This window comes from Phoenix dactylifera, chromosome 5 (genome assembly GCF_051530095.1).
Source record: "Phoenix dactylifera cultivar Ajwa chromosome 5, Ajwa_hap1_PhDact_Kaust_v1.1, whole genome shotgun sequence".
NCBI classification, from domain to species: domain Eukaryota; kingdom Viridiplantae; phylum Streptophyta; class Magnoliopsida; order Arecales; family Arecaceae; genus Phoenix; species Phoenix dactylifera.
In genome coordinates this window covers 7,514,004-7,541,221 of record NC_143194.1, presented here as the reverse complement: position 1 = coordinate 7,541,221, position 27,218 = coordinate 7,514,004, and the positions used below count along the sequence as shown (strand labels likewise).

The 27,218-nt window shown below is 36.7% G+C and overlaps 1 protein-coding gene across 4 annotated transcripts; it reads right to left on the bottom strand.

The window, feature by feature from the left end:
* Positions 1-251: 251 nt before the first annotated feature.
* On the bottom strand, positions 252-27,218 carry LOC103706195 (mediator of RNA polymerase II transcription subunit 14-like). 4 transcript variants are annotated; one of them, XM_088721532.2, is made up of 10 exons: positions 26,713-27,218; positions 19,760-20,839; positions 18,725-18,799; positions 17,501-17,598; positions 9,862-10,036; positions 5,784-6,822; positions 4,666-5,690; positions 2,499-3,568; positions 808-1,621; positions 252-683 (listed from the first exon to the last, which is right to left on the bottom strand). In XM_088721532.2, exons 1-9 carry the CDS (start codon positions 26,926-26,928, stop codon positions 823-825), a joined length of 5,577 nt encoding a protein of 1,858 aa, XP_088577658.2. In that variant the 5' UTR covers positions 26,929-27,218; the 3' UTR covers positions 252-683; positions 808-822. The 4 variants fall into 4 exon arrangements, with proteins under 4 accessions (XP_088577658.2, XP_088577657.2, XP_088577659.2 ...); XM_088721531.2 differs by having other exon boundaries at positions 252-1,621; XM_088721533.2 differs by lacking the exon at positions 18,725-18,799.

The following is a 27,218-nucleotide window of genomic DNA, read 5'->3' as shown; positions in this document are numbered from 1 at the left end:
TCTTCACACTAGTATGAGACATACATTTGTTTACTGTCGTTTGAACAGGACATCTCAAGACAAAAATACATGAACTAAATCTGGCACATTAAAATCACAATTTGCCATGCTGTTCATCAAATAATTCCACCATGCAAGTTGAGATTACAGAAACATCATATGGTAAGACTGCCCAAAGCCTTGGCATCTACTCATTTTTTCAAATTAATTACCCCCGTGCTAACCCAGAGGTGAAAGTGACACCCAGAATATTCACTGAAAATCCTATTATTCTATTTAAATTCAAATCGATAAACTTAATGGTGCTGCTACACTTGCTGCAAACTTAATGGTAAAGCTAGACTTGCTGCAAACTATGGAATATCCTAATTTAAGTACAGGGCGATATGCATATAATGAGGTTTTACAGCTTCGCATAAGTTATAAATATGCTTCATCCTCTGTTAACTGTACAAGATTATACCCCCCAACCAGAATTTTTACAGAGATCCCTCACCTTCCTCATCCATGAATCAAGCGCTCACTGCCTAGCCTTGCCATGAGAATCCAAGATTTCCCTTCCACCAGCTCTAACCACCGAACAAATGACCAACCCCCCAAAACATATGTTTATTCACGGGCTCATATAGAGTTGGCAAGAAATCCGCGAGCTTCTGTCCCGCTGTCAACGTTTGAAGTCACGACTGCAAAGGAATGATTGAATTTTTAGCGACTCCAGCATGCGACATCAAGCTTCAAATAACAGGAGCTGTTCATTCATGCTGCACAAGTACAATACATCAAACTGTATATTTTCCATTTTGATACCTAAGATGTGATGAATTAAGATGCAGTTGAGCCTGAGGAAAGAGCACCATCTCTTAGCTGTTGCAGCGACACATCCAATTTCCTCTGCACTGTCTCAGCAACCAACCTCAACCTCCCCTGACTGACATCGCCCGCAGAATTCCCATTTGCATATTCCTCTGTTCTTGCCACTCTCTGCTTGCACTTTTCCCAGTCTTCAAACCGCAACCAACAAGCTCTGCCACCATGGCTCCCATCCATTCCAAGAAAAGAGATATGAGTATTTTCCCCAAATGAATATTTTAGGCGCACAGACACACAGTAAGGTAGCCATGCAGCTCCACCAGCAGCATTCATGTGGGGTATGTGCGCAGGGTCAAGGACAAAGGTGAGAGCAAATTCTACTGAATTATGGGCTCGGTCATGATGAATATTACTTTTTGATGCAGTATTGCTCTCAGAGTTCTCGTCCAAAACTGAGCCTGAATGATTCTCCAAGCACAACTCAATGCGGGCCCTCTGTGCAGTAGCTATGTCTCCACCATGTGCTTGAGACAATCCTTTTTTCCAAGATATTAACTTTAAGAATTCTCTGAGGACTGAAACAGGTAGGGTAAGAAGGGTGATAAAAGATGCAACCCTAGATGCATCATAGGGCTCGGAGGCGACACGCCTGCTGAAGTAATCACAAATCTCATTAATTTCATTAGGGGCTAGTTCTTCTTGAGTGTTGGTTTGGGTTTGCTGCTGCTGCTGCTGATGGTGGAATCGTTTGACACTCAAAACTTGTAAAAGAAGTTGGACGCGGTGAACACTCACAGCAAAAACATAGCCCCTGCAGGAAAAAAAACGAGTACAATTAGCCAAGCATATTGCCTAATGTGAATCCTCATGTAAAATTGGCAAGCCATATCCAGTCAGCAACAACAAATGAAATAGGAAAGAAAGCATAGAGGCTTTACAAGGAATGTCTGCCCATTCCAAACAAAATTAGGAAATAGAAACAACCGAGTTGCAAAACAGAATGCTCAGGTTTAGCATCTACTTTCAGAAATTGTTCGCTAAATCATGATATCACACAGCAGGGTTGAAGTTTCAATTTAAAAGATGTTTAAAATTTGGACGACTAAGCCACATTATTCGCTAGATCAGGTTTGGTCTTTTGATAATGTTCAGTTTGGTCTCAAAGAGGCATTTCTTTGGCATACTACTGCCTGGAAAAGAAATTCTACAAAGTTGATGAAGTTACGATCATGCAGAAGCCTAAAAATAATAAAACAAATCTCCAGTTGTTATCTGAACAACAGCAAAAAGTATATCAATGTATGTGCAACAATTCCAAAAGCACACACTCTGGTAGGTCGTACAAGAAATGGTAAATGGGCGTTCACTGCAGTACATATTTCATTTGATATCTATGTACAGAAGAGCAACACCAAATCATCGTATTCATATAACAAAGTCCATAAAAGATTTGGTTAGTCATTGATAGATTTAATCTACAGTAACTGACACCAACTAGGGCTTGATGCATGATAACAATTAGAAATTACCATTCCTAAATTTCTTGACAGATAAATCTGAGTAAGACTAGTCTATAATAGCTTAAGCTATCATAAATCACCACATCTATAATATAAGGAGAAAACAATAAATTGCACTTCTTCACAAATCACAGTACCAATGCTCTAATTGAAAAATCCATCTCTTACCCCACAAAAAACCGCAATGCCGGTTGCTCCTGATCCAAATTTAGAAGTGCCCCTTCATTCTCCTTTAAAATCGAACCTAGAATCTCTTTTAATAAATCAGGCAACTGTGCAAACAACCATAACACACCAAGATATTTCAGGATGCCTCTTAACACCTTTTTAAGAGCTGCAAGGGGAACCCAACCACCTCCATAACCTCCATCATCCCCAAGCCCAATAAAAGCCGTATTTAATTCCCCTTTCACATGCACCGGGAAACCAGTACCTGGAGAAATACGCAAAGGTACCCCAGAGATCCCTGAAGCCAGACCTGAAGAAGCTAAGATTGCATTGCTGACTCGGCTTAAGCTACCAGCTACCTGGCTTCCAACTACAGGAGTTCTAGCCATTCCACTGCTAGCACTAACATTAAGGCGGGTGGCGTTAGGTGCCGGTGTTTGACTACCTGAACCCGGGTTACTATTGCTTGAGCTCAAATGCCCACCTGAATGTGCCACACCAGAAAAACTGGGCTCTAGAGCATTCAGACCCTGTGCAACATGTTCCATAATGAAAGGTCGAAATTGTGGACATGGCAATGATCCTCCAGCAGCTGGTCCCCCTTTAGGAGGTGTTGCAGGCTGTAGCCAAACCTGATCTCCAGCAAAGCACCGCATATCCACAGCAAATTTCTTACGATATATGATGCGTATCCAATACGGACCCCGTAGCACAACAGAAACATCAAAAGGCAACAAAGAGCTAGGAACAAGTCCTGGTCCACCTCTTCCTGCAGCAGATAACATTGCAGCACTATGAAGATTGTGACTGCCCAGTTGGGCCATAACAGCAGTTGGTGCAGGGGCAGAAGATGCAGGTTGGATAACATTTGATGACAAAGTGTTTGGCAAAAGTCCCTGAGATGGGACAAAATTGTTCTGCTTAGGTAATGGAGAATGGTTTGGAGGAACAGGCATAGGCATTCGTGCAGGGCGTATTGCACCACCAAGAGCAACAAGAGGTCCTGCAGTAAGCCGGATGCAATCCAAGAAGGATGCAACCTCAGCCCCATTGACAAAATCCTCCAAAAACTGCATCACATGTATTCAATTATATATAACATTAAAATACATCCATTTGACTACATACAGCTAATATTGTTCCACTAAACAAAATATCATATACAGCAGAATTATTAACTAGATGAAGATATGTAAGAAAACAAAGAACAAAAAATTAGTTAGAAATCAACTTGGAAGTCTCGCTTTTTAGAAGTTGTCGAATGAAATTTAGCCTAAATTGTTTATTATTCACAACATCAACAATCAAAATTTAATATATAAATTAACAAGCACAAAAATAAAAAATGTTAAGATAATAATTAGATTGAATGAAGACAGATTTAGCATCAGTCCATTTAATAATAACCAGAGAAAATAGAAGGCTATGCGGTGCTGAAGATCGGAAAATTTAATCAGTATCCTAGCACTTCCTACAACAAGGCTAAACCAGAAAATCTATATCTGAAGTTTCTGTGCATAAGAAGGCATTACCCCTTCATATAAGGCTAAACCAATCAGACAAATTTTATCATCCTTGACACGTTGTTATCTACTAATATAATAGAAAAGGCTTTAAGGCCTTCATCCAGCTAGCCCCGAAGCCTGAAGTTGGGCCCAATTTAAAATAAAAAAAATTGCCCCTTCCCAACTCGGGAAAGGAGAAAAAAAATATATCATACTCTATTCCCTCTTTCACATGGTGCCCTAGCCCCATCACCCTTAGAAAGGTATTTCTTATTATCTTGATAGCCTTCCATATTTTCCTTCTTTAATTAAAATTTTCATATATGCAAAAATCCTTTTAACTAAAACTAAAACCCAATAATTAGAGACTATGCAAAATGTTCTCCCATGTTTTAATCTTAAAAATCACAACCACCCATGTACAATGAATCGCATGTGCTGGACTCTAGTGTAAATAATTAGTTTGTTCAACCATAAACTAAAATAACAAGTCAAGCAACTATTTTTTATATTTTAGTTGCTTACAATTTCTTTTTTTTGATGGGATAGTTGCTTACAATTTCAAAGCTGTTTTTTCGTGCCTTCAAGCTTTAAAAAGTTGTTACCATGGAGAAACAGCATCAGACTGTAGAAAGAAATGCATATTTTAAACATGTACAAACCTTCGTATGTGGCCAAAGTTGATCAGGAGAAACATGCATTCTACAGCCTTCCTTACCAGCTTCCCATTCAACAACAAAGTGTACAATCACAGGCATTGAGACATAACTAAACCACAAACTCATGAGACCAACTGCTTCAATCTTGAAAGTTTTTCTCATCTGTTCGGATAACTTATCAGCAGCCTCACCAGTTCTTTTGGTTACAGATTGCAACTTCGTCTCAGAATTTGTATTGCTATCATCTAGCTTATCATTATCCTTTACACCAATTAATTTTCGCATCCCACAAGCAAATAACCGTGCATTAGAAAGCCTTCGTAAGTCCGATACAAGCCTCTGAATACTATCAGCTTCAATAGTCCTATAACTCAAGACAACACCTTCTGGATCATAATGGATGTGGGAATCAACCTCGGATGTATTGGCAATTCGTACACTAGCGCCCCATAGTGTAGTAGTACTCCCTTTATGAAGTTCCCATAATTCCCTGAAATGCAGGTCATTGATTTTAACATCCCAGCACATACTTCCAGGTTTGCCAAGATGAAGGCATATGTGCTGCCATGAATCATTCTTAGCAAATGGTACTCGCAACCACAAGTTTGAGGATGGAGTTCGTAGACCCACTTCTTCAACATAAGGAATGTCAAGGGCATCCATCTGACTGGTTAGTTGAGCATGCTTAATACAGAGTGAATAATGCCTGACAACATGAAGGAGGACTGAAACATATATGTTTGAAGGGGTAATGCCATGATTTGGTTCAGCAAGCAGATTTCCATACATATACCCGCTGGATCTGCATGTCCTTACTGATGAGAGTGCATGTGAAGCAGTAGGATGACAGTGAACTGATTCTGAAATTTTCCTTCTTTTACACTGTTTGGTGCTAGATTTTAACCTTTGAAACGATGGAATTAGAGTGAGAAAGTCTGAAAGAGAACGCTTTGTTGATTTTCTCTTATGTTTATTGATTCCATCATAATAGCCTGAGGTAGAGGAAATGTCAGGTTCTGCTGTTTGGCCTACAACAAAAGCAGTAGTCAATGCACAAAGCTGTGGTTTCTAAAGGAGTATACTTAGCAAACTAAAGTAGATCTGTAGGGTTTCAGGCTTACATGTGTATGCAACCATCGATGAGCTATATCGGTTATCTTTTACAGATCCAACCAAATGACCAGTTGACGAGCTTTTGAAGTTATTTGAACTAGTAGATTGTACTAAGAGACGAGGACCGGTCGTTCGCAGTGGAGGCAAAAGCTGAGATGATCGACTTCCATCAACCATACCAAGCTCTTTTGGAGATTCATTCACCAATCTTGTTTGATCCTCATCCATAGACGAATATTGGCCAACCTCGCCAGAACGTGGAGACTTCAGACAGCTCAAGTCCTGATCAGATTTTGAAGCTGATAATTTTTGAATAGATGAGTTCCTTGCTGGGCTTGAAGAGGAAAGGGAATTTGTAGTGCTGTTATGAATTAAGCCCTTCAAATTGTTTGAGAAAAAGATTGAATTGCTTGAACTTGTAAGACCAGCAGAAACCTTTGCAATATTATTGATTTGAGATTGTTGTAATCCTCCTTCCCACTTAGGTGAGCTAACTCCAGCCTTTATTCCTTGATGACTAGTTGGAAGAGGGCCTAGGTGGGACAAAGGGGACATATTGTAAGATGCAGAGAGGTGAGACATAATTGGAAAAGGAGGACCTGATGTAGCTTTATCAAACTCAAACACTTCATCGACAACAGATGAAAAACTTGACTGTGAACATGCAGGAAGCTGCAGACCAGGTTCCAATCCAAACTCAGGAAGAAGATCATGTTCAGAAATCTGATTGCAAGCCCCCATACTTGGTAAAGCATGTAGCTTGTCCCAATCAAAGAGGCTCATATTCAGTTCATCTTCAACCATTCGCATCTGAGAAATGTCAATTTTATTAAAACGTATAACTTCATTAGCATCACTATTCGAATGGGACTTTCCACCTGCATCGGTCTGTGTTTCTAGCAAATTGAAAACTGGTTTGATATCTTTGTCAAGCTCCATCAGCAAATAATATGAATTCCCAAATTGAGGAAATCCCATTAGCAATAAATCCAAACCATGCAATATGGACTTTGGTATCTTTATATTAGTTGAAGACTGATCATATACCTGCAAAAGTCAGTAACATTGTTACAACAGCACAAATATAATGGCATGCATCTGTAAAATCCAACAATAAATTATAAAGTTATGAGAAACTACTATAATATTAAGCAATGAAAATATCATGTAACATTATATAACATCAGGAAATGGACAAAATTGACAAACATATAATATGAACAGCAGAGCAGATTCTAGAACCAGATTGCACTTTTTAGGCCTAGCAGAAACCCTTGGACACAAATTCAAGTTGCAACCTTCCTACAGCATGCGTGGCATTAGGTTGGTCAGCATATTTCATTTAATCTTTCTTGTATTTACTTATTATAAAGATAATGAAAATTAATTCTTAAAATATTGCATCTCAGGAAGCAAGACACTTGGAAATAATTGGCAAAATCACTGCAAGTAGGATGCATGAGGTTGAATTTTTTTTCCTTTACTAGTATTTTCTTTTTTTAGCCCATATGTATTTCATTAATTAACTCAAAATGTGGATTTAAGAAAGAAAGACATTTTTCATTTCTCATGCAATATGTTTCCTAATGCTAACAAGTTTCACTTCTCACCAAAAAGCTTCTCAAAGATGGCATGAAAACTCTGAAAGAGCTGAAAGTTTCAACATAATCAAGTGATCATAAAAAACAGTTCGTGAAAGAACCCTTGTAGTATGAGTAAAAAGAGGGACATCTTAATTAGAACTGTTATTGCAGATCTTTTAGTAAGTATAGTTCAAGTCCAATAATTTTCCAGAAAGAAACAAGTGTGAGAAACGTGGTGCATTGGTATAGATATATCATTAGCAATGGGTAGAATGATAGATGGAAATTTAACATGCATCTAGATGTTGACCTCTTCAATAGTTTTATTGGAATACCATATATACAGGATTACACAGACACGGACATGGGAATCAAATTCAAACATGTTCAAGTGCTTGACTCAGCAAGAGGAAGGAAAGGAGATAACGGGATACATAGGAAAATATATTTTTAATTCACAATATTTAATTGTCATACAAAATGTTAAACAATGTTATATGTTAAGGGTTTCCAGTATGCATGTTTCTCATGCAAACTGCCTAATTAGCTTAAGGATTTTTGAGAAATGATATTTCGGAAACTTATTTTAAAACTTGCATTACTGACCAATCTCTGAAATGAATGAAAGATACAATTAATTTTTTTTATAAGTATCCAAGTGTCTAACATATATTTGATTTAGACACATTCGACACGAATTCTAAGAGTTGGACATGAAAGTCAACATAACACAGCATATATATCGTTTTTTTTGCTTCTTGCTTCATGAGTTCTGAATTGACATATCAAATGATTTAATAAATTGGATTTATCCCCTCAAATTGTAGATTGTATTAAAGATGCTATCTGGAATTCTTTACATCAAAGTTACATCCTCAAATCGAAGGTGTCCCTTATCATTTCTCATCGATGTCATTGGTAAGCTTGTCTAGGATTTCATATACTTTCAATCTCAACAAGTATTAGATCATGCATATCAAGTACAATATTCTGCAGCTCCATACCAGAAGGTATCCATATTGTCAGCAAGGTGTAGATAAGGTACTGGGAGGTACATACCGATATTGTAAGACCCAGACAACCGTCAAACTGGAAGAAAAGCCAATTTATGGATCTCTGATTCAACGTCAAGTCAAAAGGAATGAACCTTCAAATTACCGTTGCATATCTTTATGTATTGAAATCATAAATATATAAAATAATATCTAAAAAGTTAAAGCTTGGCCTGACAAGCGCAATGGCATGGGTTTGAGTCCTAAGGAAGCCACCTTATGCAAAAAAAAAAAAAAGAGAGTTTAGGATAATCCCTGGTTCACCCCTTGCATGGCTTATTTTTTTTGTATTGTTCGATTGTTTAGAATTCTTTTCTACCAAAACTCTAAAACTTAGAGCAAAACATCCAAAACCATTGAAACCAAACTTCACAGACCCAATCAAAATGGAAACTGAGTTTCCAAACCTTGGTAACTAGGAATTATCCAGCTCCTTCAGAAGAAGACTATACTAGTCATTGATCCCTCATACATGCCTCTTGAGTTGTTCCCTTCCATATCAAGTTTATCTAGGTAAGGACCATTAAGGACCTTGAGCCCCCCGAGAAGGGATCATACATCAACCAAATCAAAATGAACAATACCATTGAGTAATCATTGCTTAATAAAGCAACATTATGCATAACATTCACAGCATTGGCCATCCCTTGATGATGAACTATCTTTATCTACCCATAAAATTTGTCACTTTTAATAGTAAAATAAGCATAAGAAAGCAAACCAGACGATACTTTTATTCATATTTGAGCTATCTCTGTTTTAATATTCATTCAATGGAAGTTGGTGTTATATGCACCCTGTATATATATGTACATACATATATACACATGCATAGATACTTGATACATAAATACATATATGTGCGCTTACTAGTATTTGGCATATGTGCTGCACCTGCAACAAGCATCAATATTTGCGACTCTTAAGGATTCAAATACCATGGAACAAGGTCCTCCTGTTTTTCTGTGGAATAGGATGTGTTGCGTCCCAACATGCGGGATGGAGGGATGTCTTGCCATCCCATCGGGACTTGAACCCTTGACGACTCTCTTACAGTCCAATGGACTCAAGGCCTATGTAGAGCGACCCCACAGGAGACTCACAAGTGTGCACAAGCACAACCACGCAATTGAACACAAACATGTATATAATACATAAATAAGTACATATATTTATGTATTCATGTTTGTAAGAACACATGCATGAATGCATGCAAGGATATATGAATTTATTGAATAAGGGACTACTAGAAATTCTCATATAATTATAAACAGTTTCCTATGAACAATAACATTTTTATTTTATTTTATTTTGTTATGAGTAAGCTTCATATAAGCACTTTCACCACAAAAATCCATTTACCTTGAATTTGCTTAAGAGAAGCCCTAGAACCTATCAAATATCAAGTACTATCTCAATTTCACAAAAAAAAAACTAATACAGAAGTTTACCTTCAGGCCCAAAAACTTTCCAGTTGATGCAAATAAGTGAAGAATACTTTTGCTTCTTAAGCTCATAAATACTTCAGTTGCAGTAACAATTCCTTGGTTTAGAGATTCTTCACCATCTAATAGTGCAGATGGTGCAAGAACATTCTTAGAAGATTGCAGAAGGAAACGACCATTCCTACAATTCAAACTAAAAAGTTGAGCATGACATAAAGAAATAACAGCATAAGAGATGAATGCAAAATATATTAAGGAAAAATGAAAATGGAATTGAAAATATATGTTCTCAGTTCAGCACGGTCATCTAAATTCCATGAAGTTTAACAAACAATTCACAGACACTTAACTATCAAAGTACCTAACTGCCAAGGAAGCATGGGTACTTCAAATCACAAGTCATGTTTGTATCAGACATGAAACCAGACAAGGTACCTTGAAGATATGTATCCAACTAAGTATTCTGTTATTAGGAATTAAAGAGAAAAGAATGCAACAGATACTTCACGGACACAGTCAGAATACTTCCACAATATCTCCAAGAATGAGGGCAAGGGTTTTTTCTTTCTTCATTTTATGTCAACCTTTTAATGATGAATGGTTAATTTTGGAGTTTGTCATGTTGATACTAATGTATGGAGTGTGGATTGTGGTCTATGGACTTGAATGATGACTATACTATCAGTCTGTGGAAGTTGATGCTAACATATACAGTATGGATTATGTTATTTTAATAACCTACTATATGTTAGAGATAAAATATATATGTATATGTATATGTATATCCTAGTCATATCATATCCCACAATTTAAAGATTTGTCATATGGACATATCCATTTTGTGTTGTATATCTTATATCCATGTCCAAGCTTCCTAGACAACCATCCACTTAAAACTTACAAACCACATAACAAATGTCAACAATGCAAAAATGCCAGCAAAAGGAAGTCAGAAAATTAATAATTAAGAATTGATTATGATGAAAACATTCATCCATGACTGAAAAATAAGAAATCCTGAGAAGAATCCTTCATAAACCCAACTCCCCTAATTCTTGCAAATATACCCATCTATCATCATCATAGTTATATATTATAGGATACAAAGGTTTCATCTTTTACACACGAACATAACTCTAATTTCAATTCCGAGTCAAGGTCAAAACAAAGCATAACAACACTAGGTGGGCCTTGGCCTTCCCCACTTCTCGAAAAAAAAAAGGATTTAAAACAAAGCATTTCAGTAGTTTGGGTCCAAAACTAATATAATGCTATATACATACATTTGAGCAAACATAAATAGATAGGGAAATACATATATTTGACTAATATTCATGAGAAAGAAAAAATAATAAGAAAAAAGTTAGAAATATAAAACTTTAATATAGCTAAAAAAATGCCAAACATCATTCTACACTACAATATATAAATGTTTAGCAATATGGGTTTCAAGATTTTTAAAATGTTACAGCCCTCATCTTTAAAAAAACAAAGAATGAAAAATTGATAACGCAACTCAAAAAGATAGATCTTTCATAATAGAATATGATATGACGAAAACTTTAGACACCAAATATTTGCATTCATGTCAACAAGACCTATATTATCCTAACAAAATACTTACGCTCTACTAGAATACTATACACCAAATTCAAATTGTATGTTCAAGCTGTCCTTAGTTGTTGAATCTTCTAGAGCTAAAGAAACATATGCAATGCATTTTCACTACAAATAAAAAAGAGAAATGAGGATCCAGCAATAGTGATAATCAACCAATGCCACTATATGCTTCTGCTATCTTTGATATATTGTGAGATCCTTGAGACAAATGGGAACACATTTAAAAGAATCAGGGCTAAGTGAATTTAAGTTGATGTGCTTCTGGCATATTATCTGACCAGCACATTCCTTTGAAACTTAAGGGAGAGTTTGTAGAAACAGCAACAAGGCCCACAATGTCACATGGTTCATAACATTGTTTTGTTGGAATGATATGCAAATTTTGTCAACCACAAGCCAATGGAGGCTTGATACATGATACTTAATTCTTTGCCTGTAGAGAGGAATTGATATGAGGTGGTTCATTGACAATATCACATTCTACTAACAGATCTTTGATCCATAACGAAAAAAGTCATAGCCCAGAAAGAAAAGTTACACCTTCCATTACACAGGTAACACACTATAGTCAAAGAACACAATAATGAGAAGAAAGGGAGGGGAAAGATCATGTAATGGACACCCAAAGTTGGGCACAAAACTTCTAAGAGACGTTGGACCCACAAGATAAAATTTACCTATAATTTACTGTGTCGCCGATTTTATTTCCTACGAGTGGCTAATGAATAAAGTGTGGGGCCCACTCACTTTTCTTAAGGAATATAACAAAAAAAATTATGAAGAGAGATGAAACTTACAGCACTATTTTTTCGATGGAAGATACGGAGTTCAACCAAAGGGATGGAGTGGGAAGTGAAATAGTAAGGGCAAAATGTAGTAAAAGAAAATGATAGAGATGCATACCCTATATAAAAAGCAGAAGGTCAAAGAGATATTGCTATCACTCTAATTCGATTCAGCATCCATAATAAGTTTGGGTCAACAATTGGGTTCAGGGACTGACTATATATAAGTTCAGCCATAGGTAGTTAGGGATGATATGATCCGACCCGTCAACCCAACCCGTAAACGACCCACTTTAAGCAGGTTTCAAATTAACATAAACGGGTTTAGGTCGTAAATGGGTCAACCCGTCTACACCTGTTTATTAAATGGGTTAAGTTCAGATTTAAACCTTTAACCCGTTTAACCCATTTTGATTCATTTAATAATTGGGTCGGGTTATGACCCAACCCGTTTAACCTATTTAAAACCTGTTTAACCTATTTGAAACCTACATAACCTGTTTGAAACCTACTTAACCTATTTTTGACCTATTTAACCCGACCTGTTTAACCTGTTAAATTTATTTAACCCATTTAAAATCCGTCTAACCCATTTAACTTGTTTAATATGTGGGTCGGGTCAGGTTACCTGTTTAATAAACTAGTCAGATTCAGATTTAAAATTTTGACCTGGATTGAATTTTTGACCCAACCCGTATCTAACCCGACCCGATTGCCACCCCTACTGGTAGTGGGTTTAGCCTCTTCATCTCCTAATGTAATAATGTACTTGGCCTCTTCTATTTACTCTGTTTCCCATTCTCATTGCTCGACTGCCTTGCCACGAGTCTTGTTTCCTTGTTGCCAACCACCGCACCTTGGAAGATCTGCATCAAATAATGGAACGGTGCTTCATGAAATAAATGCTTGCTTCGTGCAAGCTAAGTGGATATTGTGTAACTAAATTGTCACAGGATGAGTCAATCGGCGGAAATAAAAGAGAAATCATTACAATATCGGTGCATAGACTACATAACTGTTTGAGTATGTAAAATTGGGATGCTGTCAAGATATTCAAGCGTATCAAATTTGGCCCATTTCATAGTTATTTACATGTTTTTATAATCAGCTATCAACAAGACATCAGCCCTCCACCTTTCTCATTCTGGCTTGAGACCAACCATGGTGGTGTTTTGTTACCCAAATTAAGAACACAGTGATAGAAAATTGACTGAGATGGTATGGCCATGTGCAACAAAGATCTAAAGATGATCCAACAAGGAGAGGTACTTTGGTTGTGTTGAAGGTTGGAAAAATAAAGAGGGAAGACCTAAGAAAACATGGATGGAGGTTGTGAGAAATGATATGGAGAGACTTAGAATAACCTCAGAGATGGCCCTAGAATAATTAGTGAATGAAGATCCATAAAGCCAACCCCAAATGTTTGGGAAAAGACTAGACCATTGTTATTATGATTATGGATGCTACCAAAAACGTGAAAAGGAGGACTCAGATTCTGCCACCAAGTTGTTTGACAAAATGCATAAAATTTCTTGAATCTTGAAATGACAGACCTAGGGCCATATTCACGATGAAAGTCAAATGGATCTTGTAATCTTTAGGTGGTAGATGTTGTTCCTACTACGTCATAGAGGTACACCATCTATCTCGATATCTATCTAGGAACTTGTTTAGTTCCATCTTCTTAACCCTTTTTCCTTTTATAAGAAAAAAAACTTGGTTTATGTGTCCAGCGATTTGTGAGTTCTAATTTATAAACCAAAAATCAATGATAAAAAAACTCAACCAATATAATTTTGAAAAGCCAAAATGAACAAAATGTTGATGATAACGTAGAGACTTATTATTCTTATCTTATATATCCAATATGAATATGAGGACCTATGTGAAATGTTAATAAAAAATCAATGGAGATTCATCAAATGTTCTCTCTAGAAATGCATTTTTGATAATTATAAATTATCAAAGCAGTTTATTAGCTGCTTTACTCTTCTGCCATTTCATTGAAATGGAGAAAATCAGTCTTCGAGTCTCCTCATTCATGCTTTAGTGCCAAATTAGCATTGTAAGGATTGCTTACAAATATGATCTTCATACTATACTATGAGTTTCTCATGGTGTGACAAGTTTCATACTGAAAAAGCCGGTTGTTATCCGAAGTGTATGTGCCATATGCAGATCTGCTCAAATCCCAGGAGCCTGAGTTTGGAGCATTTCAATGGGCTTGGATCTAATTATTAAGCCCGACGAGTCGGGCTAAGCTTGAAATTAAAGCCCACACATTAAACTAGGCCTTTTTTGTGGATTATAACTTATAACCAAAGAAGATCAGACCCAGGCCCAGCCCAATAAGATCACTAGCCCCAAACCCCAACCCCAAGCTCAATTATTCTTAGTATTTAAAAAAAAAAAAGCAAAATCCGAGATCCCACGACCTACCCTTCCCCTTTCGCCATCGCCACGACCTCCCCTCCCCCTCTTGCTGCCACCGGAGTCTCCCCTCCCCCTCTTGCCACCGTTGTGGGCTCCCCTCCCCCTCTCATTGTCGTCGCCACCGCCACCAGTTTCCCCTCCCCCTCTCGCCGCCACCGTGAGAGGGCCAAAAAAGAAGGCACCATGCATGTGGGTGGTTGGTCCCAATGAAAGGCAGATGACACCCTTTTAATTGTTCTCATCCTCCTTTTCACACTGTCCTTTCTCATGTCGTTCTCTTCCCCTTCAGAACATACTAAAGCTAAAGGCTAAGTTGTGTGCATCCACCGCTCTCCGCTGCCGCAGACTCCCCTCCCCCTCTTGCTGCCACCATAGGCTCCCTTCCCCCTCCATATGCCATCAAGCGCTGGTGAATATCATCATCCATGATCCAAAAAGCCCGAGGCTCGGCCCAACGTCCGAAACTATCAGACTAGGGCCTGGGAAGTAAGCATGAATGCCCGGCCAGGCCAAGCTCAGGCCTGGCTATTTTTCATTATGCATTGGATTGAGCCAGGCCTGAACCCAGCCCAACCCACCTCATAAGCAAGTCTAGTCATTTGCTAATCTAACATCCAAGACGCAATTGATGCATAAAAGAGTGCCAAATGCCAAAGTTTTCAGAAGTTGAAGTTAAAGGATTTTACAGCTGCTTGGAATCTTTTATCTGATAAGAAAGGAAAGGTATACATATAATAGAGAGAGATGTAATGCATGCAAAACACATACTAGCAAAAAATGCTTCACACTGTATTTGTGAATTTGCTTAACTATTAAAAAGTTTGTACATCTTGCTTCCTATGTGCTGGTTATTTTGATTGCATAAAAACTTAATAAAAACCAATATTTTCAAAAAGTGGTACTTGAATAAATCACATGCAATTGCTCTGTCATCTAGACTTTAGCATACACCACAATATTTCACTTGATGCAATAGCCTTTTTTATTCTTTCATCCCTTCTTACTTTCTTTCTTAGAAGAAAGGAGTGTTAGATGTGTAATTTCTAATTGTTTGATTACGTTTCCACATAGATACTTGCATTTCAATTACTTCTTTTTAGATACTCTTTAGGAAGAGCATCAATTTCTATTTTGTATAATACTCTAATATTCTGCGCGTGCACTGCACTTTCCCACTTACTAGTTAAATAAGAAGAAAAAGCAACAAAAACGGGGGAAAATACAAAGAAAACATAAAAAGGAAGAGGACTTGCTCATTTAAATTGCAAGCAAAGACGTCTTTGGCCAAACCCAAAAGCGCCAAAACAATGGCAATTCTTTCCTTTAATTTTTATCATCGAATAAAGCAATATTCCCTCTATTTCCTGTTGAGTCATGGTATTTTCTAAGGAAGACTTATATTTCTCATGTTTGTGAATATTTTAGGTGCAACGGGGGGCCAAGTTAGGAGTAGAAATTAGGGACTCAATTCTTCTTATTTAGATCGACAAAGGGGGCTTTCTCAATATCAGAATACTGTCCATCAACTGGCATATTCCTTTTGTTTCTTAATATGTAGAGATCTAGTAGGAGTCAAAAAAAATAGACGGTGGTTAGCTAAGATATTTAATAGGGGGTTACAGACAGTTGGCAAAAAACTCTGTTTTTAGTTATTTTTGAGAAAAACATCAGATTAAAGCAAGGTACGCTGTACCAGCCCAAACCGAGTAGTACTGAGCATACCGTATTGTACCGGTTCAGTACCGGTACCCAATACGGGTAGCATACTGACACTCGGAACATCAAAAAAATTTCGTATCAAACCGGACCGACACTGTGCTAGTGTGGCACCAGTATAGGGTCCGGTACCAAGACGGCGAACCTTGAGTTGAAACTTCCTCCTATTACTTTATTCACATTTTTCTCTCTCTTACTCCTTTTCTTGATTTGTTTCTTCTTTTATTTTCTTAATGATTTTCTGCACAGCAAATCATGCAGCGTAAAAACTGATCTATTTTAAATTATGCTCTTTCACTCACTACTGATACAGTAGAGCTCCTAGAAACTACAAGATCAGGTAACCAACTCAAAAAGCCTTAGCACTTTTTTTTTCACCCTACCAATCATCAAAAATTAGAAAATCATTCCACAGTTGTCCAAACATGTGCACCTAACATGAGAATCTGATCAAACCCATCTAGAAAACCCATCCAGAAATCATTTCATTGTCCCTAATCTAACACCTCAACCCTAGAAACTTTAGGACATCTACCATTGTTTGCCTTTCCCCTTTAAGTCAGAAAATGGTTCAGGTCTACTTTCCATCAATTGGACAGGAAGATCTTAAAACTATCGAACCCTAGCAAGCTATCCTCACCTTGATCTACCATCGCTCGCATAGTCCTTAACCCTTATGATCATTAGTTTTCATTAAAAGCAAAAGACATTTGGGCTTTGCGAAACAGATCTTATGTTGCAGTTTTAATTTTTTACATTAACCATCAATCTCCCTATAATTTCTTACGTTGCCTTTCCCCTTATCCCAATGTAGATTGACCTGTCACAGAAATTTTTACAATTTTGAAACTCATTTTGCAGACACATATGAGCAAGATGCAGAGCTTTTTTTTTTATTTGTTTGCATCACTCAATATTGAAAACTTTCAGTTATTTTCTATATTCTAGATATTTTACAATATTTATAATCACAAATGGATGCCCAAGTATTACAGAAATTGTTCATTTTGACGTTAAGCTCCATAAAAAACCAGCTTACATAATTAAGCACGGTTTCTTTTTGTCAAAAGAGGGAAAGTGAGGGAACAAACCTGATATTTATTCCAAGAGTAATGTATGATGCACCATATGCTCGCACTCGTAGTACTTCATCCCCACAATAATCCTCAAGACTGTGTTTATTGTCTCTCTGCATAAATAAAGTCAAAATGTTATTCAAGATATTCACACACACACACATATATATGCATCAGATAATGATCAACATGCTTCCATAAAAGCTTCAAAATTTTTAATCAAAAGCAAGAAATTATAATAGAAATAAAAAAAGTTGCTATAGATTAAGCATCAATATGAACAGATTCCAAAGAAAATAAAGCAAGATTCAAAAATTCGGTTTCATTTCAGTTTTGACTGGATATGCAGAGTTTCAGTCTCTGCACTTTTGGTGGCCCCAGAAGTTTCTCATTAAGTTTCGGAGTTTCAGTCCGAAAAAGGGAAAAATGGAAAAAAATTAATAAATATTAAAAAAGCCAAAAAATTATTATGCAATATTTTAAAATATTTTGTGTTGCATGGTTTCTTCATTTCTGTAGCTTTCATAATTTCAGGCTGGACATATAAGTGGAATTTATTAAATATTCTGGTCACTTTATTATGAATACATATGTATATATTGTTTACTTCTTGAACTCCAGTTGTTGAAAAATTTATTTTACTTAGCAAGTTTGAAGTGTTTTAATGCTTTGTGCATTCAAATATTTTTCTTCACCTTTTTGTAGAGTTCAGAAATGTATTAGGTTTTGGGATTTCTCTCATTTTCTGAGGCTAAGTGGCTATTTAATCAAATGTATGTAGTTATGAAGTGCTAGATCTATAAATTTAAAAAATGTGATTCCTATAAAAATATATTGTATCTAGTTGTTTTTTGGCCTTTGTAAAGTACAGTAATGATAAAGGCCTTTTTGGAGTTGTTGGCTTGTCAAGGATATTGTTTAATGTCTCTCTTTTGAACTCAAGAAAAAGAATGAAAAAATCATTGAAGTTTGATATGTAATAGTCTATGTACTTAAATATGTAAAAAACTAATCCAACTATCATTGCAAACACCAAATGAAGACCTAAAAAATTCATCTATGGCCTGTTTCTGCTGAAATCAACAAGAACCTAAAAGCGGGCAGCAAGTTTTAGTTCAGTCTCACTCAGCCAAAACCAATCAATTTTGGCATTTCAGCCAAAGCTTAAAACCCTGTAATAAAATCTACCATCCACCAATAGGAATTAAGGTTTAACAGTTGGCAACCCTCTCCTAAAACCTTGCTCCTAAGAGAGGCCCATGGTGGTACATAACCACAGCATCTTGCTTCACAGAAATGGTCTACCCATCCTGCCTAGAGAAAGAGAAAAGAGAGAGTTAATTTTACCAATAGTAAGCATTACTCAAAAGTGAAAAGTCAACATTACTGAATCTCATCAATAAAAACTAGTGCCAAATTAATATAATAGCAATGTTATCATCAAAACTACAACATGATGCAACTACACTATAATATTTTGTTTTCTAAAGAAAGCATTTTTCCCCAGAAGAACCAAAGTCTATTAGTAGAATTGGGGTTAATTCAAATATAGCAATCTTTTCTGCCATTTGCAGTCAAAATATAACAAAAGCAGGTAAGCAAGCCGTATATCTCAGTAGCGTACTTTGAAACAGGGAATATAATCAGAAGTCAGACTAACTAGAAGTTATGAGCCTATAATTATATAACTTAAGTAATATTAACACTTCTTTTTTAGTGGTATGCCTAGGACAAACTGCTGTTGCAGACAAAACTGCTACTTAACTGGCATGCAAGCATATGGCTAGGCACGGACACCAGAAAATTGAACTATATACATACACAAAATTGTGTAGAAAATTAATAAAGAGGATCCCCTTCTGAATGCCCTATATATGAATATGCACAATAAGACGAGAGAAAATGGACAGTTCATTTTTTATGCATATACTTGACAAAATATGCACACATGCTGAAGCAAAGGTATCTTTCAAAAATGAGGTGACAAAAACACATTAAAGAAAAACATTCTTAAAAAGAAAGCATTCAACATTTATTCTAAATATACTATTATAAAAATAACAGTTGACTTTTTTTATAAGAAAAACAGATTTTGTTCCATCTATACATTTCAGAAAACGTCAATAGATTTTAAAGAATATTTAGAAGCAACTATGACATGCAGTCAGTTATAAAACTGATTTTGATGTGGGTAGTTAATGAGGATAAAAGATTCATTTTGGCAAAGAAAGAAGCCACATGGCATTTCTAGATATAATCATTTTCCTAACGAACCTTTCGCAACTCTGTCTCCAATTCAGCTCCTTCATGCTTAAGGATAACATCACCTGAACCTCGAAAAATTTGAACACTTTTACACAATTCCCTCTGAATTTCAAGTAGATGTGTGTGTCTGTTACAGGCAATAGCTCTTAGCAGAAGTTTCTCAACATCAATGCAACTTTGATTGAGCGAAAATTTGGCTTCCCTGTCAGTAAGTGGATCCAAGACAAAAGAACTATGCTGACACTTAATCTGCAAATCTTGCCCTGGCTCAATTTTGATAAATGGGGTCGAACCAGTATCAGATCCTCCAGTGATTTTGTCAAAATCTAACCAATAAAAGATTTTCAGACCAGGAATCTTTAAACCAGTTGAATCAAGTTCACCATCTTGGGCCAACTGCACAATACTATTATTCCCACCTTGTCCAGCACTGCCATCAGAAATAAGTTCAAAGCGTATCGCATCTCTCCACCTTCCCTGACGTAGTACATGCACTTGCCTCAGTACAGTGTCCATAACAAGGGCAGTGCATAATTCATGGAGAACTGTGTACAAAACCATGAAGGGATTTTCAGCAACAGCCATTCTGCGCTCTAGATCATCCCCAAGAGCATATCGCCGCAGTTCTTCAAGCTTGATAGGACCATTCTTCTCACCTACTAGCAACTCCAAATGCAAAATCCTCCATAACGATAAATGTCCACGATATCCCACAGTAAGAAAAACCTTAAACTCTCCATCCACATGAAGAACAACAGTGCCATCAGACACTGTGACATCAGAAATTTCTTTAGGAAGTGAGATCTCGAGAAGTTTGGAACGAAGAAGTGTATCCAACTTCTTTAAAGCAGGCTTTTGCTCATCCTTGGAAAGTGTACTCTGAATTCCCAAATCTTCTATACATTTCGGCAACCTTCGATATCCCCCTGCGAGGACGACTTCAATAGCAGATGGAACATCAAATATAGGAGCACGAGCTTGCTGCAATCCTTCATGCATGTAGAATAGTGAATCAGCTGTCTGGGTGAAACAAGTATCATGACTGGAAAGTGTTGCTGCAAGTTGTTGGCAGTAATGAACCAATGGAACCTGCAGGGATCAGAATCTAAGATTTATTATCATGAGTTCATGACTCTAATCAGATCTATTGAATTGCAACAAGCACGTTGAATCAACCTAATGCTAATTATCAAATTACACATTTACAACAGAATATCATATGGTGAAACTCGATGCCCTCTTGATACAGTTGGAGGCTATTTTCACTGGCATGAAAAATACAAAGAAACAGAGTCTGAACATTGTGCAATGATGTTGTCAATATCATAAGTAACACCACATGGGAGCATCTAACCAAAGAAAGTTTCTCATTAAGGTATTTTACCCTCGAAAATTAAGTTATCTAATTCAATGCACGGCATATTTTGAACTAATAAACTTATAAATCAATGTATCTGTGCAGCGTACAAGTTAGAAGAGGAGTATAATGCCTTGATTCTGGAGATCACGGGCAAAAGTAGTGTCTATTTTCATGATACAAATTTTTGAGTTTGCTACAAGCTGAATTAGGTAAATAAGAAAACAACAATAAACTCAGCCAACAAGCCCAATCATATTTATGCAGCTTTCAACCATGGTTAGAGAATCTTACCTTGCCCACTAGAATTTTCTTCACTTGGTGTCACACATTGCTAAACCTCACTCACACTTCCAAACTCATTTCGTAATGCTTCAATTTTTTTTCTAAAATAAGCACTTTGTATCAATACCGCAAGTTTATCAAGCCAATCTTTCAATAAGAAATATATAATTCATTGCACAATTATCTTCTACAATACATATACCACATAAAAGATTATAATTAAAATTACAAGATCGGTATCACATCATAATATTTGGAACAGATGTTCCATATAATCAATTTTCTCGGAGCCTCACTTCCCTGCTCCCTTGCTAAACCCAATTTAGGTGACTTTTATTTAAATATCCATACTGATGATAGAATAGTCTAACAAACAACATGTAAATTCCAAACTATGTTTTGGAATAAGAAGAAATCTTGCCAAGTAGGGCCGTCAAGCAAGCAAGTTGTTTGTGAGAAGCTTGTGTTAGGCTCAAAATTGGGCTCATGTTGGCTCACCCAAATAGTAAAGGAGCCAAGTTAAAGCTACGAGTTACCCAATCAAGCTTGGCTCAATTAAACTTGAATTAAAAATAAATGCAACAAAAAGATTATATAGCATTCTTACAAATAAATATCAATTTCTACATTACACTCATTACAGATTAATGTAATTTACATAAAAATGAATGTATCTGAACTACAATATTGATATATGATGGTAGAAATTAGTTCAAAGGACAATGCAAGCCTTAAGGGACCTCATGCTCTCATTGAAACTCATAAACAAGTTGCTTATGAGCAGCTCAAGTTCAACTGAAAATTAAATGAAATAGTGCGAGTTCAAGTAGAAATTAAATGAATTAACTCGAGCTCAACTTAGCTATAAAATGTACAAAGCTTAAGCTAGGCCTAGCTTGCTCAAGCTATGCTCCTTTACACCCCTATGCCAAGTATCTCATGTCTACAATCATAGAAAAGTCATAATCTACCATAGACGTTGTTATGTCTCTTTTGTTCTTCCACCTTTTCTCTTCTCAGAAGAAACTAACCCCCCTCCCCTTCTTCCAAATACTTACTCACAAAGCCCTGATGTTCCTTTTATTTTCCTCTAATATGGCAATAAAGCAAAGCAAGTGTCTTGCTTGATTCCCGAAAAGGCAAAAGCAAACATGTTTTTCAGCATTTAGCTGTCCATTAAACAGAAGCATGAGTAGCTATTTGTGGTGTCAAGCACATTTGTGAAGTAGTTTACTTCATCCATAGAGCAGTCTAATCAATAAGAAAGTAAATAACAGTGGTTTCCTAAATCCAATGCTTTTGCACTCTCACTCCAACTCTTTGTACAAGATTTAAACTCATCAACTTGACATTTCACAAGTCAACCAAAACTGGGGGTTGGGTTATGTGTTACAAGTGGAGCCCTCAAGTGCGTCACAAGAACCAACAGAACATGTGTTTGGGTTAGGGGTGAAAGTGAATCAGATAATACCGATCAAGATCTATTTTAATCATGGTATGCTGAACCGGCCCGTACCGGCCGGTTCAGCACATACCAGACCGGTCTGGTCCCTGACCGGTACGGTATCGTCGTGAAAAACGGTTTTAGCCCTATGATGCCAGAACTAAGCAGTACAGAGGGCGTACCGTGCGAACCAGGTCGGTTTGCATCGGTACAAGCCCGGTACCATCTTGTACCGGTGCAAACCGAACCAGTTCGCACCGGTACGCATTTGTAGCCACGCTGGGCAGCGCACCCGCGCACGCTGGGGAGTGCGCGGCACGCACGTACCATGCAGACTGGTTCGGCACCAGTACGAACCGGTCCGGTAGGCCACCGGTATGCCTACTGGTACCGGTTCGGCAGACCATGGTTTTAATATCCAAATATCTCCAGAATATGGATACAAATTGAGCATTCAACAGATATCGATATCCGCATCCATATCCGTCAAAATGGATATAAATATGGATAGACAACTATTCGATCCATATCCAAATATCCAATTTTATTTGTAGTTCTATTTAATCTCATATAGCTCTTATAAACTTTTAAGAAAAATAAATGACCATATTAAATGTTATTAACTTGATTTACCTTCCATATAGTGATGTCATTGACTTGGTGATCATAATGTTTAACAATCTAACATATTTTCTTGCTTATATCCATACTTTCAGTATCTAATTTATATTCATATCCATTTAAAATAAACATGAATATAAACTTTTGCATCCAATTAACATCCATATTCTCAAAACGGATATAAAATATATTGATATCCCATCCATTTATTAGTGCTAGTTGGGTGCTTTGAATGACATATGAAATACATGATTCCACTCACAGTATTCCAATTAAATCATGCAAATGGCTAGTTTGTGATATTTGTACAACAATCTTAACAATAGAATTACATCTATTCAAGATTTATCACATAGCATGCGTCTCCCAAGCACATAATACCAAATTTAATGAGTGATTTGCAAATATGAGTCATCTAAAGTGACTAAAAGATGGACGTGATTGAGGCTAATTATGAGATTAAAAAACTAAAGAAAAGTTTAAATCAGCTGCTGAAACAATAGCATCATGAAACAATAGGGCAATTAACATAGAGTATATTGGTTTGGTTGTGAAGATTCAACAACAGAGAAGACTAAGGCTTCACTAGAACAAGTTATACATAAAATAATGAATTATATAAATCATAATCCTTCTTTAACTTTTGTAATGTTCAGATTCAAACAAATAAAATACTGTTTGTTTCCTAACTTTATGCCCTTTTAACAGTACAAAATCAACCAAAGATATAACATCACAATCAATTTAGGAAAATTATGACCATCAATTACTAAATAGATCCTTATTATAGAATTGTCAATGAATTCAGTGGTGAACTAATAGTTAAGAGATTGCAGAAGCCATGACAGTTTCCGCATTTGAGAGAAAATATTATGTGTAATGATCCAAGGTTTTTTGCTTCCTTCCTCGTCAAGTATTCCACTTTATAATACAGAAAGCTACCACTTTTAAGCCATCTTCCCTTATGTAAAGAGGAATAGCATAGGAAACTAAGAAGCTATCAATGATTAGCATATGAGTACTCTAATAAGCTCCAAAATGGCAGCTCATACAACTCCTTGCTGAAACAATCCATGTGTATGAACAGAACTGCTATGCCTTTGTTTATTCATACTTGGTTAGAGATTTGAGCTCGGATGACTTGTGCAAAATGCTTATGCCAACAATTTTCAGCCTTTCTTGAATGGATATCTCAATTAGGATTCTCACCCATGACAATCTTGATGGGTATGAACTATGTTCAGCTCTCACACATTTTCTTTTAATGCTCTTTTATTCAGATATTACTAACAACTGGACACATGTGATGCATGTTAAAAAAAGTTAATAAAAGAGAATTCAAGGAATGGGGATAAGAGAGATAAAAAAAGTGGACTAGAGAAAGAGTGTCAATCTTGTTTTTGTTGTTTAAATTTTAAAAAGAGTCCACTTGATTGGGGATGTGGATGAGAGATGGATAGAATTGCTTTTAAAAACAAAGAGTCCAATTGGTTTGGAATGTCTAAGTGAAATGAGAGATAGAGATGCACCTGAATTATATATCTAACTTCTGAACTGTAATTTTTTGCACATTTTCGTGAAGAAGGGAACTAAGCATATCATAGTTACAAAATTTGACAGCCAAATTCTAAAATTGCATATTCCTGTCTCACTAATAATATAGTGTTGATAGAGGTGCCATGAAAGATTTAATATAAATCTACGTCACATTGAGTGTTTTATGGAGTTGTAAGTTCCATGGAGCAATCACATATCTTGGAAAAGAGAACAACTATGAAATGCTAACCTAGTTGTAAACTGGTAGTAGGTGTCAAGAATATGAACTAAAGTATTTTCTTTAAACTCTGACATTAATGCATATAAACAATTTCTGAGCATGATGTCATGTCTATTAAAATTGATTATGCTAAAAATTCTGAATCTGATAACTTTATGGAAAAAAGAAAAGAATAATCTTATTTTAAGTTTCACCATCAACTTTAGAAGAGTGGTTGTGCTCCACACGTATAAGAAATTTAACTTTCCAAATACAGACATTTTTTAAAATTTTGCAAAATAAGATTTCCACTTGAAATGGAGAATAGAAAACTATGTTAACAGAAAGTTGGTGTCACAAAAATAATGACAGAATCAATAGATGTAATTTTTTTTCTAGCTGTGGCCCCTCCTTTAACATTAGCAATCCCAAGAAAATAATTGCCAAACAGAAGCTCTTTCTCCGAGAAATAGAACAAAACAGAGTGAGACTTCATCTAACAACTACTATACCTTATCCTTTGTCAATATAGGAGAATTCCAAACTCACACAGGTCTCATATTCTGATAATAATTTAAGCTGGCAGATCTAGAGAACAAGCACTCGAGCATCATAAAGTAAGAAAAAGTCCTTTAAACAACATAAAGTTAGCAACTTTTTATGCTTCTGTTTCTTTCTTCTCTAATTTCCCTCTTTATGTCATTTGAACAATCTATCTTCTCCTCAAAGCACATCCAAGCATTTGTCTGCAATAAAATTCTACTGCTGCTAGAAAAAGCATGCATCTGGACTTTAAGATAATAAAAAGGAGGGGGGAAAAAAGAATTTTGTGCACATTACATTGTGTCAGCAAAATAACTGATACATATATAACCACTTCCTACGACTTCACAAAAGATGATGCAGTAACCTAAAGACAACAGCAACCACAGCTAAAAGAGCTTCCACTTGCGATCTCCTTTAACTCTTCATAGTATTAATAGAATAATTGCAGTAAAAAATCAATTCTGAAAAGTTCTGTTTTTGAATTTTGATATATTGAAATATATATGAAATGAAGAAATATGGTTAAGCATTCCTCAGCAATGAGAAAAGCTTACTGACTGCAATCAAAAAGTCAATAATCTTAAATAGTCTTCTCCTTCATATAACGGTCTCCAAAGTTTAGAAGAAAAAGAGGTTGATTGAGTTCTTAGTTTCATCCTCACAAACAAAATTTACCGCTTCTAAAGCCTGCTGCAAATTAGTACCCAAAAAAAAAAATCCTTCTGCAAATAGGAATATAGATCTTGCGGACATGAGTCTAATCTATTTGTGTCCTGGGAAAATAAAAGATAGCAGTTTGGGTTTCCTAGATCAACTCCTATCAATGTTTTAGGTTCAGCAGCCAAAATGAAAAGCTTTTTACGAGTTAAGAACAGAACTTCTTGATGAATTAAAGCCAAAGATACAACTGAAAACAAAGATCGCCAAGGAACCCTAGGGAACGATCGGCTCACCTGCTGGCACCACTTGGCGAGCACATGGAGGCGAAGCATCCGCTGCCGCGTCTTGACAATGAACTTGAGGAGATCAATCTTCTTCTCCGTGTCGGAGCGCTCCTCCGGGGCCTTGGACCTCTCCACCAGCTCCTTGAGGGAGAGGTAGGATTCCTCCGCCGCCCGGTGGACCAGGGAGGAGAACTCCACCGTCTGCTGCCCCAGCTCTTCCGCCATCCCCGCTCTTCCCCTCCTCCTCCTCCTCCACCGCCTCCGCGGCTCTCAGGGCATGAAACGGTGGAGCTCCGGCGCCGCTAGGGTTTTGATCCCCAGTTCGAATTCGGACTCGGGGGAGAGAAGGGAGGGGAAAGAGGTCTTGTATACTTCTAGTCTCTAATTTAAGAATTATTTTCTTTCGCTGGAGGAGGAGGCCGCAGAGCAGCCGCGAAGGGAAGAGAAGGGGGAAGGGGAGGGAGAAGGGGAGAGGCGAAAGGAGTTGGTTTCGAGGGTCGAATGCGAATCTAAAA